Genomic DNA, 23,500 nt, shown 5'->3' on the forward strand with positions numbered 1-23,500 from the left:
CTTAAAAAACAGAACAAAAAAACCCTAAAATCCCTCATGTAACAGTCTGGAATCAGTTCAGCTTTAGCCCAATCTATCAATTTTACATCACAATACCGACATCTAGATCAACGAATCTGAGGCTCTCTACAACTCCTAAGAACTCTTTTAAAATATGCACATGTGTATATATGTAGGTTTGTATATGCATATGTATTCATATGTATGTATACATCATGTTTACACACTGAAAGTTTCAACAAAGACTAAAATAGCCGTGAGAGGGGCACTCGGGCGGCTCAGCAGTTTGGTGCCGCCTTTGGCCTGGGGTGTGATCCTGGAGACCCGGGAACGGGTCCCACATCGGGCTCCCTGCATGGAGCTTGCTTCTCCCTCTGCCTGTGTCTCTGCCTGCCTCTCTGTGTCTCTCATGAATAAATAAATAAAATCCTTAGAAAATAAAATAAAATAACCCTGAGATAAAAATATAGTCGACTAGAAAAACAAGTCTGTCTAATACCAAGCCTGTACTTCTACTATTCCATCGAAAAAACAACAAAATCCCAGAAACCAAATGGGGAGCAATGGCAGGTAATAAAAACTGCAAATGGCAGCATTCACACTGAAACTATGAGAAAGTACATTTGCTTAAAAAATAACCAATAACCTAAGACAGTTGAATGATGAAAGAAAAGAATCCTTAATACAACAAATTACATGAAACAGAAATGGAGACTACAGGCCTTACTTACTAATTAATTCACATAAAGGAATTATAAGGAGAGAATAAGGTAATAAAGGTTATAAAGGAGAGAATCAGGTAATAAGATTATAGAGGAAGCAATCTTGGTGAATGTCCTACTGGGTGTAAAGCAACTTATAGGGAAGATTAATGTGGACCTGTTTGCCAAAATGTGTAATACAGTATTACAAATAGTCACCAACCTTAGAACACTAGCAAACTATCACTGTGGTTCCCACCCTAAAAAAAAATTCCAGGAAGCCATAGCAACAACAGCTCTCTACTTCAGAGTCAATGAAAAGATAAAATGAATGAAATAAAAATTTGTTAGATATGGAGACAGAGCAAAGACAACATGGTTTCCATATGTAACACACCTAATTTGTTAGGTTTCTGGAATTAATAGTCCTGTGGATTACAGCAAATGTAATCTACCTTAATTTTTGAAATGCCTTGGAAATAGCTCCATTTGGCTGGCTGCTTTTATATTTGGCCTTTATTGTTTTTAAATGACATGAACACAGGTAAAAAAGATTGTCAGAAAATGGAAACAAAAATTAAAGATAAATTAAACAGTTCTGACCCACGCTCTCAAATTCTTATTTAACAAATGAATGATACTATTCATCTATCAAATACGGAACACTGATTACATGGTCACAATGAAGAAAACAATTATGAATGAGAGTCTCCCTGCCCTTAATAAACTGAAATTCTAGCGGCAAACTAATGGTCCTTATTAGGTAAATCATCTCATAGAAGGACTTTACAATAAAACTTCCAGAAATCTAGATACTAAACTTTGCCCTATTTGACTGAGATAAACTGTAGGAACAGACCTCAGGACAATGCGCAAAAAAGCAGCAAGGAGGGAAAAGTTTCAAAGAGCTGGATACAGGGGCCAGAAAATATAATAAATGTTTAGAGTATGCAGTTTCCTTTCTTCTTTTGGCTCTCAACAGTGCTTGACCCCTCCCTACCCAAAGATTCAGCCCTTTAATCCTGTTCATCAATCTCATCCATTTAAATCAATAATCACTTAAGTGCCTACCATGGAACTGGGTCATGTGCAAATTCTGAAACAATAATGTAAGATCCTTTTGGATCTTTCCAAAGGATGTTCCACAAGACCAATACCCTTTGAAGGCAAAAGGAATCCATGATCAAGTCTCGGAAACACTACATTTTTTGCAGGCTCCTTCTAGGACAATCACAATGCACATTAAAATTACTGAGAACTTTTGAAGCAAAACCAATCTTTTAAACATCGTTTAAGCCAGTCTTTTGATGTAGTAGCTACTAAGAAGGAATAGAGTTCTTGGTTTTCAAGGGAAAAAAGAGATTAGAAAGATACCTAGAAGTAGGAGCAAAAATATCTAAATAGTTAAAAAACATTGATAACCAGAAAAAAAAAATGTGTTTCACAGAATCCTAAGATTCTTCAGAATTTCATTTAAATATACATTTATATGTGTTAAACCAAACAATAATCCTTTGGAGACCAACAACACATGAACTTGTACTGCTTGGATACTAAATATGGGTTAGACCTAAGAATGCAATTTCTTCTGCAATCTGTTCAACCAAGAGTGTCCTGAGATGACAAGACAAGCTAAAAAAACAACCATCTGCACTACTTATCAATAGCTGGATCTAATCAAGCATTGGGTCTTCACAATACTTCATAAAACAAATAAAATTGGATTCTGAGACTGAAATAAGACTGTAACTATTAAGCTTAATCTCCATTCTCAAATGTGGTTCTATTAAAAAAAGCCTCATTTTCTCAAAGACTGACAACTAAAATAAAGGTTATGGGGTGCCTGGGTGGCTCAGTCAGTTGATGGTCTGCCTTTGGCTCAGATCGTGATCCTGCTGTCCTGGGATCAGCCCGCAGGCATCCCAGGCATCAGGCTGCCTGCTCAGTGGGGAGCCTGTTTTCCCTCTCCCTCTGCCCCTGCCCCTACCTGTGCGCGCTCGCTCTCTCAAATAAATAAATAAAATCTTTAAAATAAAGATTTTAAGTTTAAATTTAATATAAAACAGGCAAATACGGGCAAGCCTCGGTGGCTCAGCGGTTTAGCACCGCCTTCAGCCCAGGGCCTGATCCTGGAGACCAGGGATCGAGTCCCACATCAGGCTCCCTGCATGGAGCCTGCTTCTCCCTCTGCCTGTGTCTCTGCCTCTCTCTCTGTGTCTCTCATAACAAATAAATAAATAAAAATCTTGAAAAACAAAAACAGCCAATACTACTTTATTTTGAGATTTTTGCATAGTTTTATTTTGTAAAAAAAATAGTTTCTCTGCTAAATAAAAAGTTAAACCATCTGAAAGTATACAAAAACTCTAAAAAATAAAAGAATAAAAAACTATTCCTCTGAGAAAAGGAATGGATACTCTGAACACAAAGTAGTGAGAACCTCTCACCTCTAAGTAAAATCCTCAAAGACTTTGAAGGTTCTACAACTACTACAACCAAAAATGTCCAATAGGCAGCTATAAATCAGTAGGGTAATTATTCTTACCTTTACACAGATGACTCTGAAATTTACACCTCTAGTCTCTCCCTTCTCTTCCTCACCCTTGCTACAATGATTGAATCACTTTCCAATCACCTTAAAGCTCCAGTCTTTTTGTTTTAAGCTTTCTTCCTTTTAATTCACCTAGGGCACAACTGCCAGACTGATTTTCCAAATATGTGATGTTTTCACATAGTTTACAGGAGAATACCAAATTTTTCAAACCAGCATATAAACTTTCTGGCTCTAATGAGTCAGACTTACCTTTAGCCGTTTTCCAACACACTAGTCAAAAAGTCCTCAGTGTTCTAGGGATCCCTAAACTCCCTAAAAACGATTCCCACCATTTTTTTCTATTATTCCAATACCTAAAATTCAAGGCTCACCTCCTCTGCAAATTTCCTAACTACTCTAACCTTCCAAATATATCTTTCCTTCCTAGCACTTAAGGTCTGTACTTAATAGTCTCGTGCAGTACTGTCTGATGCCATTTTCTGTAATAATGGCAATGTTTTGCATTTGTGCTACCAATATGGCAGCAGTAGTCACCCGGGCTATTTAAATTTAAAAGTAGGGGCACCTGGGTGGCTCAATGATTGAGCGTCTGCCTTTGGCTCAGGTGATGATCCCAGGGAGTCCTGCGATAGAGTCCCACATCAGGCTCTGGGCAGGGAGCCTACTTCTCCCTCTGCCTATATCTCTGCCACTCTCTGTCTCTCATGAGTAAGTAAATAAAAGTCTTAATTTTTTTTTTAAATGTAAAAACTCAGTTTCCTCAGTCATACTAGTAACATGGGCTTAGTGACTACCATACTGAATAGCACAGATCTAGTGTTTGGCTCTCTATAATCCGGACAGGACTCTACAACCCAAACACTACTGATCCTTGCAATTTATCTTGCTCCTAGAAAAAACGTCATTTCCAATTAAACTCATCTGTCATCTGCCAATTGTTCCCAATGTTCAATTGTCCACTCCGGACTCCCTACAGCTTCTCAAAACACCCTGCATAATCTGTCAAGCATGTTTCATTTCTTCCCTCCACTGGTCCTACTTAATTACTGGGCACTTTATTCTAAGCCAGACACTGCAATAAGTGTTTTGTTTACATTGTACCTAAACCTAAAAATCTTACAAGACAGGTTTTATTTTCCTGAGGAAAAGGAATCATAGGGAGAAAAATTAACTCCTCTTCCAGAATATTTTTCTAAATTCTGTGCTTTTTCAAGGCCCAGTTGAAGGCCACCATTCCTGAAGCTGTTTGGTGTGTTCCTAAAGTCCCAATCCAACTTAATTCCAAACTTGGGGATCCCTGAGTGGCTCAGTGGTTTGGTGCCTGCCTTCAGCCCGGGGCATGATCCTGGAATCTCGGGATCGAATCCCATGTCGGGCTCCTTGCATGGGGCCTGCTTCTCCCTCTGCCTGTGTCTCTGCCCCTCTCTCTCTCTGTGTCTCCCATGAATAAATAAATAGGATCTTTAAAAAAAAAATTCCAAACTTTAAATATTTTGCTATTATGTTAGCATACACAGAGGTGATTTTCTTCTGAAGCTTAAGCTTTAGGGACCTCCCAATTGTATGGACCCTTTCCAATATCCTGAACCTTGTTTTAGTTATATAATTATATATAACACCTGTATCCAAGTCCCCTATAGAATCTGTATCTATAGATACAGATATACCCCTCTGCATATACCTCAGAACTCTTGAAGCAAGGCCACTCTATACTAGTCTCAGCTTGCTTTTTCTTCCTTTAACGGCTACTCTATCCCTTGAGGTTTGTTTCCCCCTGGCTCCTAAGACTAGCCAGGGACAGGTTAATTTCCCCAGTTCTTTACTTTCTAGTTGCTTCCCCAAAGAAACAGGTAATCTACTTTTCTTTTTTGGAGTTTCAGACCTAATCACCATGGAAAAACAGTATAACAGGAATTAAATCTGTATAGGATAATTGCAAAGACAAATCTTACGGTATGTCCCAAATTGATCTACAGATTCAAGGCAATCCCAATCAGATTGGGATTACCTTTTTTTGTAGAAACTGATAAACTGATTCTAAAATTCATATGGAAATAGAAGGGTCACAGAATATCCAAAACAATCTAGAAAAAGAAGAGCAAAATTGAAGAATTCAAACTTCCTGATTTCAAAACTTATTACACAAAGTGACAGTAATCAGGACAGTGTGGTACTGGCTTTGGAACAAAAGTATAGATCAATGGGACAGAATTGACGATCCAGAAATAAATCTTTATGTTTCTGGCCAACCAACAAGGGCACCAACCATTCAAAGGGAGAAAGAATAGTCTTTAATAAATTGTGCTGACAAGTGGATATCCACATGAAAAAGAATGAAGTTGAACTCCTACTTCATACCATATACAAAAATTAACTCCAAAATGATCACAGATCCAAACGCAAGAGCTAAAACTATAAAACTCTTAGGAGAAAACACAGAAGTAAATCTTCGTGATATTGGATTAAGCAATGGTTTCTTGGATACAACATCAGAAGCAAAAGGAACAAAAGAAAAATAGATAAATCAGACATTAAAATAAAAAAACTTTTGTTGGGCAGCCCGCTGCCGCAGCAGTTTAGCACCACCTGCAGCCCAGGGTGTGATCCTGGAGACGCAGGATCGAGTCCCACATAGGGCTCCCTGCATGGAGCCTGCTTCTCCCTCTGCCTGTGTCTCTGTCTTTGTGTGTCTCTCATGAATAAATAAATAAAATCTAAAAAAAAAAAAAAACCTTTTGTTTTATTTTGTTTTGTCACTATATATAAGGAAATCTAACTATTCAACAATAAAAAGACAACCCAATTTAAAAATGAGCCAAGGACTTGAACATTTTATCAAAGAAGATATACAACAAATAACCAATAAGCATAAGATATTCCATATCATCAGTCATTAGAAAAACATATCAAAACCATAATGAGACACCATTTCACATCCACTAGGATGACTATAATAAAAAGCATCAAGACAAGAATATGGAGAAATTGGAAACCTTATATACTGCCAATGTAAATGTAAAATGTCGTAGCTAACGTGGGAAAGCGTTTGGCAATTCCGCAAAATTTAAAACACTAAGGCTCCTGAGTGGCTCAGTCAGTTAAGCATCTGCCTGAGGCTCAGGTCTTGATCCCAGGCTCCTGAGATGTGTTTCTACCTTGTGTCAGGCTCCCTGCTCAGCAGGGAGTCTGCTTATCCCTCTCCCTCTGCACCCCCGCACCCGCTCATGGTCTCTCAAATGAAACCTAAAAAAAGGGCAGGGAATGGGGTAATCAGGTGATGGGCATTAAAGGGGACACATGATGTAATGAGCTTTGGGTGTTAATATGCAACTGATGCATTACTGAACTCTACATCTACAACCAATGATACACTATATATTAACTGAATTTAAAGAAGTAAAAAAAAAAAAAAAAGACACAAAAAAACCACTGAGATACCATATGACCTAGTGATTTCTACTTCTAGTATATACCCAAGAGAACTGAAAACCTATGTTCACACAAAAACAATACACAAATATTCATAGCATTATTAACACCCAATAAGAGGAAACCCAAATGTCCACCAAATGATGAATGGATAGGGACGCCTGGGTGGCTCAATGGTTGAGCATCTGCCTTTGGCTCAGAGTCCTGGGATTGAGTCCCGCATCAAGCTTCCCACAGGGAGCCTGCTTCTCCCTTTGCCTGTGTCTCTGCCTCTCTGTCTCTCATGAATAAATTAAAAAAAAAAATGGATCAACAAAATGTGGTATATCCATACAATGAGACATTATTATGCCACAGAGTTGTCAAGTACCAAATGGAAATACAACATAGATGAACCTTGAAAACATACTAAAGCAAGACACAAAGGCCACCTATTCTGATTCCATTTATATAAAACGTCCAGAAAAAGCAAATTCATACAGACAGAAAGTAAACTAGTGGTTGCCAAGGGTGGGGCTACGGGAGAAGGGGAATGACTGCCAATGGTACAGGTGTCTTTTGGGAGTGGTGAAAATGTCCCCAAATTAGAACTGACTGTGGTGGTGGTGGCAAAACTTGTAAATACATGCTAAAAACCATTCAACTGCAAAACTTAAAAATCGTAAATTTTATCACATGATTTATCCCAACAAACCTGTTTTTAAGAAACATCGCATGGTTTCTGGCCATTCTTTATTGTATTAAAACAGTAAAACAGGGATCCCTGGGTGGCGCAGCGGTTTGGCGCCTGCCTTTGGCCCAGGGCGCGATCCTGGAAGACCCGGGATCGAATCCCACGTCGGGCTCCCGGTGCATGGAGCCTGCTTCTCCTTCTGCCTATGTCTCTGCCTCTCTCTCTCTCTCTCTCTCTCTCTCTCTCTTTGTGACTATCATAAATAAATAAAAATTAAAAAAATAAATAAATAAAAATAAAACAGTAAAACAAAAACCCGGGCAGAGGGCTTGTGCCCTCTGTTTCATTTCGGAGAGTTGGGAGTCTCCAACCTGCGTCTTTTCTAACCTAGGCTCTGGTTAAAGCCCCCAAAAGCCCTTCCTCCTTTTAGCGCGGGGTTTTTATTCTTAGAGAGCGATCTCTCCAGTGGGCAGTTGAATCTGAGGGTTCAGTCTGGGTGATGCTCATCTCAAGAAGTTCTCCATACACCCCGACTTGGCGTATCCATTTAAAAAACCATATACAGACAGGAGACTTATTATATGCATAAATTACACGAATCGCACGATTTTAAATATTTTAAAAGCCTTAAATCTCCAGAAAAACAAAACAAAACAAAACAAAAACCCCAAATCTACAAAGTCTGTGCCCGAGTACTGCCTTAGTGCCCTGCACGGTTGGTGTCCCATGTGGTCCTTTGTCTGAGGCGGAGGACACCTCATCACAACAGAAGCGTTAGATTCCAGTTGCACCACTGGACTTAAGTTGTGGGACTTTGGGCAAGCTGCTTCAACCGCGCGCCTCAGCTGACTGATGTCCTAAAACAGGGCCAACGACACCTGCCCATCGCGTGTTCGGCAAAAAAAAAAAAAAAAAACAACCGGTCAGTGACGCCCTGGGCACGGCATCTGGGCACCCAGAGACGCGAGGCAGCCGCCGTCGGTAGATACTGCTCCGTGACGAGTCTTTTTTTTTTTCTTTTTTCTTTTTCCCCTTCCCGCGTACCTGCGCTTTGACTAATTGATATTAAGCCCCTTTTCGCCAGTTTCCTCATCTGTGAAAAACCTACGTCAAAAAAGATCGTTGAGAGAGAATAATAGGGGAGGGGGAAAAAAAAAAAAAGAGGAAAACTAGCAAAGAGCGGGCCCTTAAAGCAACGACAATAACAGCAACAACAAACGTTCCTTTCCGTCAGCCCCACGCGCGTGCAGCTCGGACGCCCGCAACACCGCCCGGGGCCTCCGGCCGTGCCCGTCTCCAACGACGCCAGCCCGACCCCACGTCAGGGAGCCATGTTTCCCAGGCCAGAGAAGAAAAGGGGTACAGACGTTAAGGGCTCAGCCGCCCCTCCGGACGGCCGGGTCCGCGCACAAAGACGGCATTCAACGCGGCGGAGCCCTTCCCCTCCCTCACCTCACGCCGGGCCGCGGAGGTGGGGGCGGCCGGGGGCTGACCGCCTGGACGGCCCGCGCGGTGCGGCGGGGGCGGGCGCCCGTGTGTGTGTGGTGGGGGGGGGGGGGTCGCGCCTCACCTTCGCTCGCTTGCGCCGGCTGGTGCGTCGCCCCTCCGGAGTCTCGGCGATTCCCGTTTCCATGGGGGTCGCTGATCCAGGCACGACGGTAGGCCCGGCTTGAGGCCCCGCGGACCCCGGCGGCTCGGCCAGGCCCCCGGGGGGCGACGCCCGCGGAGGCTCCTTCTTGCGCGGGGTGCGCTCGCCGGCCACCCCCGGCCCGGCCTCGGCGGGGCCCGACAGGCCTGCGGGCGGCGCGGCCACCTCGGAGCCGTTCTCCGCGCCGCCCGCGGCCCCGGGGCCGGCCTCCGTCCCGGCGGCCGCCGCCGCTGCCGCCGCCGCCGCCGCCGCCGCGGCCTTCTTCCCAGACAACATCTCTGGCCGCCTGGCCGCCGACGGCCGAAGGGGCCGCTCGGTCTGTCGGTCCGTGAGTCCGGAGCCGCCCCGCCGCACCTCGCTTCACGAAGGCAGCTCGCTGCCAACCGCGGCCGCGTACGCACGCGCTGAGCGCGCTCCCGCCGCGTCCGGACAAAAAGGCCCGGAACGCCCACCGCCCCGCCTTCCCCCGCTGCCATAGAGCGGCGTCCTCGCGGCTAGAGCGGCAGCGCCGCACGGAGCACCGCACTCCCCTAGAGCGTCGCCTTGGCCTTTGGAGTCGGCCTCGGCACCTTCCCGGCCCTAGGCCTTCTGGGCCAGACTGCACCTCCGAGGGCGACCATCCCCTCTAGAGGCGCGCCTGCATCCCCCGTAAATACGGTTTCATTCATTCATGCATGCGCGCATTCATTCATTCGTGTACTCATGCGTCAGTTCCACCAAAATGTATTAATGCTTACGACGTGACGAGGGTTTAATTATGAAGTTTTTTGTTTGGTTGGTTGGGTTTTTGTTTTGTTTTGTTTTGTTTGGGTTTTTTTTTTTTTTTTGCCTTCAAAGAGCTTACAGTCTAGTGAGGGGAAAACATTGAACCATTAACTGGTAAATCATCTTGTTGCAGAACTGTCCTGCTTGAACTGGGGAAATCTTGGACAGCAAATGTGTTTCGTGGCAATAAAATGGACAGAAATTAGGAAATCCAGGTTTGAGCCCAAAAAGCCCAAGTTTGGATTGCTGTTTCATTCAGGGCGGTGTTCATGCTCTCCCTTGTGTCTGGACCCCCTTCCCATTAGTTCTCCCTCACTCACACCTCCTCCCACTCCCTGGGTCTTCCATACATAACAGCCCTTTCTACTCCAGGTTAGTTCACTCTAATGCTGCAGGTGGCGGTGGTGGTTTGTTTGTTTATTTATTTATTTATTTATTTATTTTATTTTATTTTATTTTATTTTATTTTTTTATTCCTCCAGGACTCCTTTAGTGACCCAATACTGGAACAGCTTGTGTTCTTCAAGCTTGTTTCTACTCATTACACATAACTATAATCGTTTTACACGTCTCTTCAAACTATAATTTTTTTTCTTTTTTTTTTTAAGTTTTTTTTGTTGTTGCTGTTGTTTTGTTTTTTGCTTTTTTTTTAGTAATCTCTACACTCAACGTGGGGTGGAACTCATGACCCCAAGATCAAGAGTCGCATGCTCTCCTGATTGAGCCACCCAGGCACCCCTTGAAACTGTAAAAAGCAGGAGGGAATTTGCTGGGGTTGGTGGAAATGTTTTTTATCTTGATTGGGTGGTGTACACCTTAGTCAAAACTCATTGTACTATACATGTAAAATATTTTCATATTTTACTTTTTGTCAATCGTACTTCAATGAAGTTGAACTTTTTCTTTTTTTAACTAAGCAAACAGGAAAAAGGAGACAAGTCCAGGAAATTTAGAAGCTGTGCAAGAAGAAAAGTGCAATCATAGTACAACATATGGCTCAGCTATGAACTGCACTGACATGGCCATAATAATATAAGCAATAGGGGCAGCCCGGGTGGCTCAGCGGTTTAGTGCCGCCTTCAGCCCAGGGTGTGATTCTGGACACCTGGGATCGAGTCCTACCTCGTCGGGCTCCCTACATGGAGCCCATTTCTCCCTCTGCCTCTGTCTCTGTGTCTCTCATGAATGGATAAATAGTCTTTAAAAAATAATTTAAGCAATGAATATTGTTTTAACCAATGGGATAGAATTATATTGAGAGAATGGAGGAAAGAGAAAATGTATGGAGGAGAGGGATGAGAGGGGTTTACAGAAGCAGCGATGAAATGGGAATGGGGGAGTTTCTACATGGGAGCTAAATCCTCATCTTCCATCATAAAAAGATAATATATAAGGAATATATATATACACGTATTTATCTGCCCCTCTCTCTGTCTCTCATGAATAAATAAATAAAATCTTAAAAAAAAGATAATATATAATGTCAACACTGAAAAATCAAGAAATAACAGTATAAGCATACAGTTTAGATTTATCGAGATAAATGCTAGAAGATACAGCTAAAAAGTTGGAATGAGTTGTCATATAACTTGAGGATGGAAAGAGGTGAGATAGATCAAAGATAGTTTTAAACCCTGTAGTTCTGTCTGACTTGTTTGCACATTTAATAATTTCATAAAACTTAAAATTAGATTTTTAAAATATGCATATCCTTTAATCCAGCAAGTCCACTTTCCAGAAGACATTCTAGGAAAATATTTAACTATATGTACAAAGATTTAACTTTAATACTGTTTGCCTCAGAGATGCCTGGGTGGCTCAGCGGTTTAGCACCTGCCTTCGGCCCAGGGTATGACCCCGGGGTCCTGGGATTGAGTCCTGCATTGGACTCCCTGCAGGGAGCCTGCTTCTCCCTCTACCTGTGTCCCTGCCTCTCTCTCTCTGTCTGTCTCTCAGGAATAAATAAGTAAAATCTTAAAAAGAAAAAAAAAACTGCATCAGATTGTATAAATAGCAATAAAGAAGAATTAACCTGAAGGCCCAATAAATAGCCACTAACTGAATATATTAGAATATCATAGCCATTAAAGTTAAAGCTTGAACATGAAGAACTCCCATACAAAATAGTGAGCATATATCAAAGATTTATTTAACTCATTATTGAGAGAATCAGCAAGATGACAACACTGGTTCAAAGGAAAACATGAAAAACTGATATATAGTCACTAGTCAGAATGCTGGGGGCACCTGGGTGAGTCAGTCTGTTAAGCATCTGCCTTGGGCTCAGGTCATGATCCTGGGATCAAGCCCCGCTTCCAGCTCCCTGCTCCACGGGGGGCTTGCTTCTTGCTCTCCCTCTGTTTGCTGCTCCCCGTACTTATGATCTCCTTCTGTCAAATAAATAAATAAAATCTTAAAAAAAAAAAAAGAAAGAAAGAAAACAGAACGTTGGAATAAAATTGCAAAGTTAAATAAGAAAAAAAAAATGGTTTTGAAGTCTTCCAAAGCCATAAAGCTATAGACTTTGAGGTTTTCTTTTCTATCAGATACAACTCAATGGCTTCTATTTGGGGGAAAAGAAACAAATAACATTTGTAACTTACCCATTTTCCCCCTGGAAATAACAAATTTATTTAATTGTTAAAAATTGTGGTAAAATACACATAACACAAAATTTATCATCTGAACCATTTTTAAGTGTACAGTTCACTAGTGTTAGTTATATTCACATTCACATACCTGTACAACCTCCAGAACTCTCTTCATCTTGTAAAATTCTGTGCCCATTAAACCACAATTCATTTCTCCCTTCCTCCTCACTCCTGGCAAAAACCGTTCTACTTTTTGTCTCTATAAACTACTCTAGGTATTTTACATAAGTAGAATCAGATGACTTTTGTGTTTTTGTGACTGGTTTCTTTCACTTCATCACTTAAAATTCACCCATGTTTTTTAGCATGTGTTGAAATTTCCTTCCTTCCTTTTTTTTTTTTTAATGTTAGCTGAAGGGCACTCCTGGCCAAGGTGAGACTGATTTTGCCCTTCTCATCCACCTTATAGTATTGCAGGGTGGCTAGCTGAACCTTCTTTCTCTTATGCTTATTCTTCTTGGGAGTGGCATAAGGCTTCTGCTTTTCTTAGCACCACCATGAAGTCTCAGCACAAAACGAAGGACACTGTAGTCAGACAAAGAACATCCACTTTCAGTTCCTTGCAAGTGAAGATGGGTCTCTGCTCATCAAGAGGAATTCCTTCCTTATCCTGGATCGTGGCCTTTACATTTTCTATTGTATTTGAGGGTTCAACTTCAAGATAGTCTTTGCCATTAAGGTTTTCATGAAAATCTGCATCTTGGCAGCGATTCCACCGCAGATGATGGATGGGAAAGGAGAACGTGGCAACAACCCATGGGGTTTTCCAAATTTCCTTCTTCTTTTAAGGCTGAATAATTCCATTGTAGGTATATATATAGCATTTTATTTAACTATTCATCTGTTGTTGGATTTTAGGGCTATTGTGAATAATGCTGCTCTGAACACGGGCATAAAATTATGCCCATAAAATTATGGTCTTTCAGACCCAGCTTTCGGGACACCTGGGTGGCTCAGTGGTTGAGCATCTGCCTTCCGATCAGGGTGTGATCCCGGGGTGCCAGGATGGAGTCCCAAATCGGGCTCCACGCGTGGAGCCTGCTTCTCCTTCTGCCTATGTCTCTGTCTCTCTGTGTCTCTCATGAAATAAATAAAACCTTTTTAAAAAGAAAAGGACCCAGCTTTCAATTATTTTGGATATATTTCCAGAAGTATAATTGCTGAAGCAACTTATCTAACTTTTATTTTATTTTTTTAAGATTTTATTTATTTGACAGAGAGAGAGTGAGTGCCCAATCAGGGGGAGCTGCACAGGGAGCGTCCCGCCGAGCAAGAAGCACAACATGGGGCTCCATCCCAGGACCCTGGGATCATGACCTGACCTGAAGGCAGACACTTAACCAACTGAGCCACCCAGGCACCCCTTATCCAACGTTTAAAAGTTTAACATCTACTTTACAGAGTCAAGATCCTAATCAATAATTAAACAGCATGTCGAACAAAGTTACCTTCCCCTAAAGCATCAGATGACCAACAGGTGGACCAGCTGGACAATATTCTAATATGACCGTAAATAAGCTCAAAGTAATCTCTTTGCTTTATTTCCAGATCTTGGATAATTTTTCTTTGCAGTCTCCCTTGCTAAGAGGGTAGGGACACTGTGCTGCTGACCATTTTATTCCCAGTGGCTAGGCCCAGTAGTACTGTTGAATAAATGAGGTGTCACTAAGACCTACATCACCTGGCTGTTGTGAGGACGTCATGAGATGTTGCTTACAAACTGCCTGTCAAAGTCTGTCACATAGTGGCTGTTTAAGACATAGGAGTAGTTAATAGTATTGTTATGCGGTAGCTGGGAAGGGTGGCTAGTTATGACTCAGAGCAGGGGGCAGCCATGGCTCCTGTCATGGAGGGTAACTGTCCTAGAAGGGTCACCAAGTCAGGGTCTTGGGGCCTGGGTGCCTCCAAGCCATAATGCTGGGGGAACTAATAACTCTTTTCGGGTATCTCCATGGGATACTTGCTTCTTCAGGCACCATAGGAGCAGTGGTGGCTTGGCTGATCAGCTATAAGCCAGCCTTGTTTGGGTTCCTATTCCTTCTGCTGTTGCTTAGCAACTGGCTGGTCAAGCATGAACTCAAGCCTACCCCCTCAGAGCCCCCACAGGTGAGCAAGAGGGGCCTTAGCTTCAGCTAAGGATGATGGGATATGTACAGCTAGACTGGGGGTTTGGGGGACAGGGAAGATGTCAGGATAATGGGGCAAGACCGAAAAATCCACAGCTCTGATCTCAGCCCCCTCTCTGCAACTCCCACTTGGGTGATGGAGGACAAAGATTTCCTTTACAAGGTTTCAATTGCCTGGGCTGTAAAATAGGGACCAACTCTAGACAAAACAAAAACAAACAAACAAACAAAAAAAACCTGAAATGAAACAAAACAAAAAACCCACAATAAAAAACTCTTAAAATACAGAGAACAAGCTGGTGGTTCCCAGAGAGGAGGTAGGTGGGGAAGGGGTGAAATAGATAAAGGGGGTGCCTGGGTGGCCCAGTAGTTGAGTGTCTGCCTTCGACTCAGGTCGTGATCCCAAGGTCCTGGAATCGAGTCCCACATCGGGCTCCCTGCTGAGCGCCTGCTTCTCCCTCTGCCTGTGTCCCTCTGCCTCTCTGTGTCTCTCATGAATAAATAAATAAAATCTTTAAAAAAAAAAAAACAAAAAGAAATAAAGGGGATTAAGAGTACATTTATCTTGATAAGCACTGAAAAATATATACTATCAAAGAATCACTATATTGTATACTTGAGACTAATATAACACTATTAGTTACACTTCAATAAAAAGAAAAGAAAGAGAAAAAACTTTTTTTTTTTTTGAGAAAAAACTTCTTTTAAAAAAAATAGGGACCATCCCAGACTCTCCTACTTCATGTTTGATATCAACATGGTTTGGCAACAGTAACAACTACTTTATAAAGTGGAAATTTTTTAAATTAATGAACTGAAGATACCTGTAGAACATAGACACATCTCCAGGACAGCATAATAAAGATAGTAGAAATGTACCCAGATTATGACATCTTTTATGTCAAGTTAAAAGAACATGTGAGGGATCCCTGGGTGGCGCAGTGGTTTGGCGCCTGCCTTCGGCCCAGGGTGCAATCCTGGAGACCTGGGATCAAATCCCACATTGGGGTCCCGTTGCATGGAGCCTGCTTCTCCCTCTGCCTATGTCTCTTACCCTCTCTCTCTCTCTCTGTGTGACTATCATAAATAAATAAAAAATTTAAAAAGTATATATATTTAAAAGAACATGTGAAACAATATCCTGCCTTGTTTTATGGATGCCTACGTATAGCAAAAATATGTTTAAGGTTGGGTCTCTCAACCTCTGCACAATTGATGTTTTGAGTTGGATAATTCTACATTGTGAGGGCCTGTCCTGTGCGCTGTTGGATATTTAGCAGAATCCTTTGCTTCTACCCACAGGTGCCAATAGCACTTTTCACTCCTCTTTTGTGACAACCAATGTCTCCAGACATTTGCTAAATGTCCTGCGGGGAAGGCAAAATAGCCTGCCATTGAGAACCGCTGGTATCAAGAAATGTATGAAAAAGATAAATCCGGAATTCAGGATTGCAGTTGAGATGAGGTTCAGGGAGGGAGGGAACTCTATGGGAGGGACCCACAGGGGATTTCAGTCACATTTGTCATATTTTATTTCTCAAGCTGGTAGGGAACATGGATATTTGCTGTAACATTCACTTTTTTTTTGACATATCTGGAATATTTAAAATGTTTTTTTTAATATTTTATTTATTTATTCATGAGAGACAGAGAGAGAGAGAGGCAGAGACACAGGCAGAGGGATAAGCAGGCTCCATGCAGGGATCCTGGGTCTCCAGGATCACGCCCTGGGCTGAAGGTAGGCACTAAACCACTGAGCCACCCAGGGATCCCCTAAAATGGTTTTAAAGATGAGGAATTTGTAGCTGAGCCCAAAAAGAAAAAAAAAACATTTATTAACTGTGTAGGGATAGATGAGGATCATAGTGATTAGAGGCATGTCGTGAGACCATGGGAAGCTCGGCAGGTGGTGATTTTATGAGGCCTGATGACAGTCTCAGAGAGGCACACTGGGAGAAACACAAGCTCCGGAGATAGATATATGTGGGTTAAATGCTTTATTTCCCCTGCTAATGCAGATGAGCAGGCCATTTCGTTTATGCCTATGGAGCAAAGACAAGGACAGGTCCTAGGAGTTTGGGGGCTTCCAAGCTGAGAAGAGGACCTTTCCTCACTGGACCCCAAATCTCTCACCCACAAGGTGTGGCAAAGATGCTCTCCTTGCAGGCTGGTTGTGAGGACTGATTAATGGGGTATTTAAATAACACTATTAACCAACATTTCCTTTTTTGTGGTGGGGGGAGTCTAGGAAGAGGCAGAGAAACCAAAGCCTCCTGAAGCCAAACCCAAAAGCTGCGTCTTGAACACAAAAGAAGTCGAGAGACTGCATGCCTGCTTCGCCCTCCAGGACAAAGTCCTTGAACGGCTTATGTTCAGTGAAATGAAGCTGAAGGTCTTAGAAAATCAGATGTTCATTGTATGGAATAGAATGAATCACTGCAAGAGGTCAAACCGGCAGCGGACTTTTCCCGCGAGGAAGCACAGAATAAGGAGACAGGACTCAATTTTCTCCATCAACTCTGACTGTACTTCTAACTCCCCCTAATGAGATCAGAGAGACTGGGGTGGGCTGGCCTGTTCGGATGTTACCTTTACTCAGTAAAACCCAGTCAGAGACTATTGAATTTTCTCAGTAAATCACACTGGAGAGCAGGATTGGAGCCTGAAAAGCCAATCACCTTTGGAAAAGAAATCAGTACTCACTAGGTTGGCCACACAGCACTCTAAGATACAACCTGAGGGGGCTCCAGAACCCGGCTCCTCCTCTCTTTCAGTTGACCACCTTAACCCTAGTCCAGGGCCCTATACCTGTTCACCTGGAGTCTTACAATGGCCTCCCCAGGGCTGCCCCAGCTCCCAGTCTTCCCATTCCCCTTTGCTCAGAGGCCAGAGCCGAGCTCTGCCAAGTGCGGCTTCAGACAAGTTCACTGCCTGTTCTCAAGCCTACACCTTGCTGTGGTTGACAGAATAAAGGCCTCCTTACCATGGTGTTTAGACCCTCCATGATCTGACCCCCTTTCCAGGCCGGTTTTCCCTCTTCCTCTCCCTTGTGTGCTTTATACCTTGTGCCAGAGAGTATCCTAAACATCAGTCACTGGAGTAGCCCCTTTGTGATTTTTGCCAGAGCCACGAGCCACCTGAATGTTTGACTCAATACTGTCTCTTTAAATGGACTTTTTTTCCTTAAATAAACTTGTCTGTGAAGGAAAGTCATAATAAAAATAATGATCTGTACATTAAAAAGCAGTATCATTGGGCTGAAATAGAACATGACTGTCAAAAAGTAAAAGACAATGAAGACAGAACAATGTTACGAAAATTCCAACCAGAGCTTGGTTGCCCACTGAAGGGTCTGAGCCTGGGAATTTGGGGTTAAAAAGCGAGATTAGCAAGTATTAGCATTTGAGAGAGGGGCTAGCACCAAAATAAGGAGAACTAGAGGGAAATCACCACCTCCCTGTGGGATCAGGTGTGGCTTAATGCCTTGTCGGTGCCCCACCTAAAACCATCTCTAATCAAACCAGATGGCTGGTCATCCCCCAAAAGCATCCACGTCTTCTCTCACATGACGTCTTCCCCTGGAATCCCTTTTCCTCCCTTTTCTACTATTACAATTCTTCAGTCTTTCTCAAACTACACCTCCAGAAAGCTTCCCTAACCCAACCGGGAAGAGTCTCCTTCCTTGGTGCGCTCCCAGCATTTTATCTACAGTTCGACACTAGGATGTGTCACAATCCGCTGGGATTTGATTTGTACACCTTTCTATATTCCCTCCCCATCCTCCAACTAGATTATAAACTCTCTGAGGGCAAGCGCTGCCTCTTGTTCATCTGTATATTGCCTCCCACAGCGCCCAACAGTGTGGCTAGCATATAGTCAGTGCTTAATAAATAGCATCTCTGATTGTTGATCACAGTCTTGTGTCCGATATGACTCTTCTATATCTTGATTTCTTTTCTTTTCTTTTTTTTTTTTAAGCAGGATCTCTGGAGCCCAATTGCCTGACTTTAAATCCCACCTCTATCAATTCCCCGCTGTGTGATCTTAGACAATTCTGAGTTGTTTATTCTTGCTGTGTATCAGTCTGCTCAACTGTGAAATGGGGAGAGTAGTACTCCCAACCTCATTGCATGTTGTAAGGATTAGGTGAGCTACTACACCCCCTCAGGTCTTTCTTCCCATGACCTCTCTGCTTAACTCACAACCCTCCCTTGTGGGTCAGGTCTCTTGATGCCTCTCCAAGTCCACTCTCCATTCTGGGGTTGCCTCAGGTTGGTTTAGGGCTGGCTGGGTTCCTTCACAGAGGGTCACTCCTCTCAGGAAGGCTCTACAGGACCTTCTTCCAGGTTCCCTTTGGAGCCGGGGGTGGTAAGCATTCTCCATTTTCCAGTCCTGGGGTATACTACATTATCTTTGTGGGGTCCCTATATGCTGCTGTAAAAATCTTTAAAAAAAAAAAGATTTTATTTATTTATTTATTTATTTATTTATTTATTTATTTATTTATTTATTTATGAGAGACACAGAGAGTGAAGCAGAGACATAGGCAGAGGGAGAAGCAGGCTTCCTGCGGGGAGTCCAATGTGGGACTTTATCCCAGGACCCCGGGATCACACCCTGAGCCAAAGGCAGATGCTCAACCTCTGAGCCACCCAGGTGTCCCTGCTTACACCTTTGTAACAGTCCCTTTCACAAAGCTTCACGGGCTACTGCTAATGGTCTTGCTATATGGCCAGGCCATTGGACCACCCAGAATTGGACTATTAGAATATCCATATGGAAACCTCTGCTGTGGAAACAGATAAAGCAATTCAGCCCCAAACTCCAAATGTATGTGATATATAACAAGCTCACAATAAGGCACTGCATCTTAACAGAGCCTCTGGACAGAAAATCTGATCAGAGCTGTTTGGCTATCATATCCAATTGGTGCCCTAGATCATGCCTGCACCTACCACAATAACAAAACCATCATGGAGGTCTGAGGTGGCCCAGTGAGGATCCACTTGACCTATGACATCGCTGGTACTCACAGAGGATATCTTGCTTGCTAGAAATGTTGGCCTGTGGCTCAAGGTATAGCACAACAACTTGGGGGATTTGACAAATTCAGAAGAGGCAAATTGGGTGCAATGGATTCTGACCACTGTAGACTTGATTTAGGATATGGGGGTGGCTATTCTCTTCATTAAGCTAGACTCCTAAGGTTCTGATGAGCCCCTTTGCCATGTGCTAAAATTTCTCAAAATGGCACAGTCTGACAACGAAACTCTGTTTACAGTCGCTGCCTCCCAGTTGTGGGCTTTACGTCACTATGGAATTCACTTGCTCTTCCACACTTGCCACCTGCAAGATGGTTGGTACAACAGAGCTTTGCAATGGCTCCTTCAAGGTGCCATTACACCAGCACTTTGTCATCACCCTCTGTGGGCACCTAGGAAAGAGAAGGGTATCCCTGACTTGTCAGGTAGAATGCTGACTCCTGGGCTCCTATGGTGACAATGCTCTGGGAAAGGACAAATCACTTGGCTCACCCGGGCGCATGACACCTCACGGGTGATCTAGCAAGAACACATGCAAGCAATCTCAGGAAACAGACCAGGGTGGAGGGCTAAGTAAACTTGCCTTCTCTTCCAGATTTGGACGGGCAATGCTGAACAGCTTCTAGCAGCTGCCCAGGCCAGGGCCCATGGCACGAACCTATCACAGTACTCAACCTACCATCACCCTTATCCCCGCCCACCATACCCAGCTGCAGGAGACTTATCAGTGACTCACCCTCTGACAATGGCAAAGACATTGCTCCTAGCTGGCCACAGCCACCAACAGCTATGTCTTGGGCCTCCACAACCATGTTCCTGTCCCTTGCTCAGATGGTGTTGAAGCCCACTGGCAGAGTATTGAGCAGCACCCTTCATATCCTAGGACTGTTTTGTGCTCTGGTTATAGGTTCCTGCATCTGGTAAGGACTCCATGGCCAGATGGCTCAGGCCTCTACCATGGGCTTTGTACTGATCACTCCAGGCTTCTCTCCTTTTGGGGAGTCTCACCCAGTATTGCCAACAACAGCCGGAAATCCCTTTACCAGCCCAGCTGATTTCTACCCCTGTTGTTTATTACACTCTTCTTGATCTCCATCCCTGGTGGGCAGGCCTATGTTCAATGAGCCCTAGGTCGGGAGATGGACCTTGGAAAAACAATCTCTCCTGGAAGAACCTAAGAGCTCACTCCAGGTTCTAGCAATGAGATGACAGCAGGTGGACTCTAGAGCAGACTCCCTTCCCAGATGCAGAAATGATTCCAGAAGGTCTCCACTCCCCTTAGGGTCTTCAGGTGCCTTCAGTATACAAGCAATTTTGCTGGTGCCTGAGCTCAGACCAGTTTTTCTTTACTTTTGAGGCTGACCTCATGCTGGCTAGACAACAATAGAGTAGTGGGGCGGGGGGATCAAGGGGTCTTCTGGGGCACACTCCAGGATGTTTCCAGCCATGGCCTAACCCTCGAACCTCTCTCCATATGATGATGAGAGAGTGCACAATGCACCAGCACCTCATTAACCGCTGACCTGTCACTTCTAGTTTCCTGAGTGAAACCCGATTTGCACTTGCGCTGCATGACTTTGTGGTATCTGCCTTCATCCAGCGCTCACATCTCCTGGACCTCGGGGCTCAGTGTTCAGATCCCTCCTTCACTTCATTCCACTCCATGGTGATGGTTTTAAATATTATCTCCTATTTTCTAATGCCAATGACTTTCTAAATTATATCTTTGATACAGACCTCTACCTTCCAGATTCGAATGGCCAGTTGCCTACTTCCATACTTTCACTCAGACATCTCAGAATTAACGAGTCCTGAACTCTGCCCCTCTGCTCCAAACCTCTCTCACCTGCAGGCTTCTCCCTTCCAGTGGCTTAGGCCAAAAACTTTAGAGCTGGTCCTGAGTCTTCTCTTTCTCTCTCGTGTTTAGCTCTAACTTATGAGCAAGTCCTGCTGGCTCCACCTTCGAAGCATGGACAGAGTCTGGGACTCCAGCTGCCTCCACTATTGCTCCAGACCACCACCATCTCTGACCTGGGATAAGCCCCTGATCTCCCCACCCCCCAACTCTGGCCCTCTAAGCAGCCCTCAACACAAAAGCCCGAGTGGTCTTTTAAAAACGTGAGTCATGTCATGCTGCTCCTCTGCTCCAAGCCCTGCAAAGGGCTCCCATGTCACTCAGAATGAGAACCAAAGTCCTTCTTTCAGCCTATGAGGTTCTCCATGACCCCTCTTTACCTTGCTGACCTGGCCTACTGGCCTGCCCCTCACTTAGTCTGCTCCAGCCACCAGTCTCCTTGCTTTTCCCTTGGCACACTGGGCACACTCTCGACCTCTAAGAGGCCTTTGCAGTAGATGTCCCCCCTACTAGGGACTCTTCCACTGCTGGCCACATACCTAACTCCCTTATTCCTCTAGGTGATTTGCTAAATGTTTCTATCTCAGTGAGGCCATCCTGACCTCCCAATTTAACACTATAACCTCCACCCCAGCTCTACTTATTTTCCATAGTCTGTGACACTTCCTCACATGCCACTTCACTTACTTATTGTGCTGCCTCCGCTAGGACATATGCTCTACAGGGTCAGGGATCTGTCTTGTTCATGGAGATAAATTCAAGCGGCTAGAGCAGTGTCCAACACTTAGTAGGTACTCAACAAATATGTGCTGGGGTGCCTGGTTGGTTCATTGGGAAGAGCCTGTGATTCTTGATCTTGGGTCATGAGTTTGAGCCCCACGGGGGATTAAATATATAAGCTTAAAAAAATATACATTGTGTTGACAATGAGTATTTGTTGCTATGTCTGCCTTGCCCTATGTCCTCCCCCAGACCCGAGTATAAGACCTGATGAATAGTAGATCCTCAATAAGTGTCTGTTGGGTGATTCAATGGATAAGTTAGCCAACAGATGAATCAATTAATCAATCCAAGCATGACCGGGGGAAAAATGCTAAATATCTTCCAGATCCTTTGGGAGAGAGACTTTTCTTTTTCAAGTTTAATTTGTCCTTGAGATCTTTTTGGCCACGTTCTTCATTCTAAACAATTCTGATGCTGAGGGTAGGGACAGTCATTTTCTCTCTCTGGGGATGTTCTGGAGTGGATTTGGGGACAAGAGAGTGACCTCAAAATTATCTAGGGAGCAAGCCACATGGAGAGGTCGACTTCAGGAGAGAGTTTTAGAACATGGGGAAAAAGAGGAGGCCAGCAGGAGTTTCTGAAAACCACAGTCCACTGGAACTCAGGAGCCTCCTACCCCTCTGTGGAACAAGACCTGCTCCTAGTTCTACAAACCTGAGCATGGTCCACAGAGAACAGATATCAGAAAACACCTCCAGGAAGTGTTGGGACAACTGGAATGAGTTCTGAAACTGGAGGGAGAAAGATGGAAAGAAGAGAAGGGAAGTGAGAAGAGGAGGCAAAAGGGATAGGAAGGGGTGGCGGGGAGATGGGGAAAGTAGGGGTAAGTGGGCAAAAAGGGGGATGAAGAAAGGGGAAGAGACCAGCGGGGGCATGAATGGGAACGCTGGGAGGAGACAGAATGGGACCCATGGTCGTCATGGTGGCTCATGTGTGTTGAGCACTTAGCTGTGTGCCAGCTGCAGAACTGTGTGCTTAGCTAATGGCACCCTCACTCCCATCCCAAGGCGGTAGGCTCTGTTTTATTATTCTTGTTACTAGATGAGCATATTGAGGTCCAAGAGGAGCCAAGAAGCCCAACCAAAGTCACAGAAGTAGTAAGTAGTGGAGCTGAGATCTGAACCCCAGTGGACTGACTCAAGGGTCCAATTTTGATCTTTCCAAGGGCAGTGGGCAGCCATCGAAGGTTTTTAAGCAAAGGACTAATATGATCTCTCATGTATAAAGTGGATGAATAACTCCTCCCTCATGGGGCTGTTGTGGGGATTATCTT

The 23,500-nt window shown here is 43.8% G+C and overlaps 2 protein-coding genes and 1 long non-coding RNA gene across 5 annotated transcripts in view; 1 reads left to right on the forward strand and 2 right to left on the reverse strand.

Moving 5' to 3' along the window:
* Positions 1–9,393, reverse strand: part of KDM1A (lysine demethylase 1A) — a 61,580-nt gene extending 52,187 nt beyond the window's left edge. The window contains exon 1 of one of the 3 annotated variants that reach the window (XM_077899197.1): positions 8,928–9,393. In XM_077899197.1, the coding sequence (XP_077755323.1) occupies positions 8,928–9,281 (354 nt within the window). In that variant the 5' untranslated portion in view covers positions 9,282–9,393. The remainder of the gene's footprint in view (positions 1–8,927) is intronic. The other 2 variants (XM_077899194.1, XM_077899195.1) reach the window with 2 other exon arrangements.
* Positions 9,394–11,897: 2,504 nt separating this feature from the next.
* Positions 11,898–14,493, reverse strand: LOC144314728 (uncharacterized). The gene is made up of 2 exons (XR_013380584.1): positions 12,510–14,493; positions 11,898–12,160 (listed from the first exon to the last, which is right to left on the reverse strand). It is a non-coding gene; the product is annotated as an uncharacterized LOC144314728 (long non-coding RNA).
* On the forward strand, positions 14,238–17,166 carry TEX46 (testis expressed 46). The gene is made up of 2 exons (XM_077899201.1): positions 14,238–14,527; positions 16,796–17,166. The coding sequence occupies exons 1-2, from the start codon at positions 14,336–14,338 to the stop codon at positions 17,090–17,092; spliced, it is 489 nt and encodes a 162-aa protein (XP_077755327.1). The 5' UTR covers positions 14,238–14,335; the 3' UTR covers positions 17,093–17,166.
* Positions 17,167–23,500: the final 6,334 nt, after the last annotated feature.

Source organism: Canis aureus, chromosome 5, assembly GCF_053574225.1.
Source record: "Canis aureus isolate CA01 chromosome 5, VMU_Caureus_v.1.0, whole genome shotgun sequence".
NCBI lineage: Eukaryota > Metazoa > Chordata > Mammalia > Carnivora > Canidae > Canis > Canis aureus.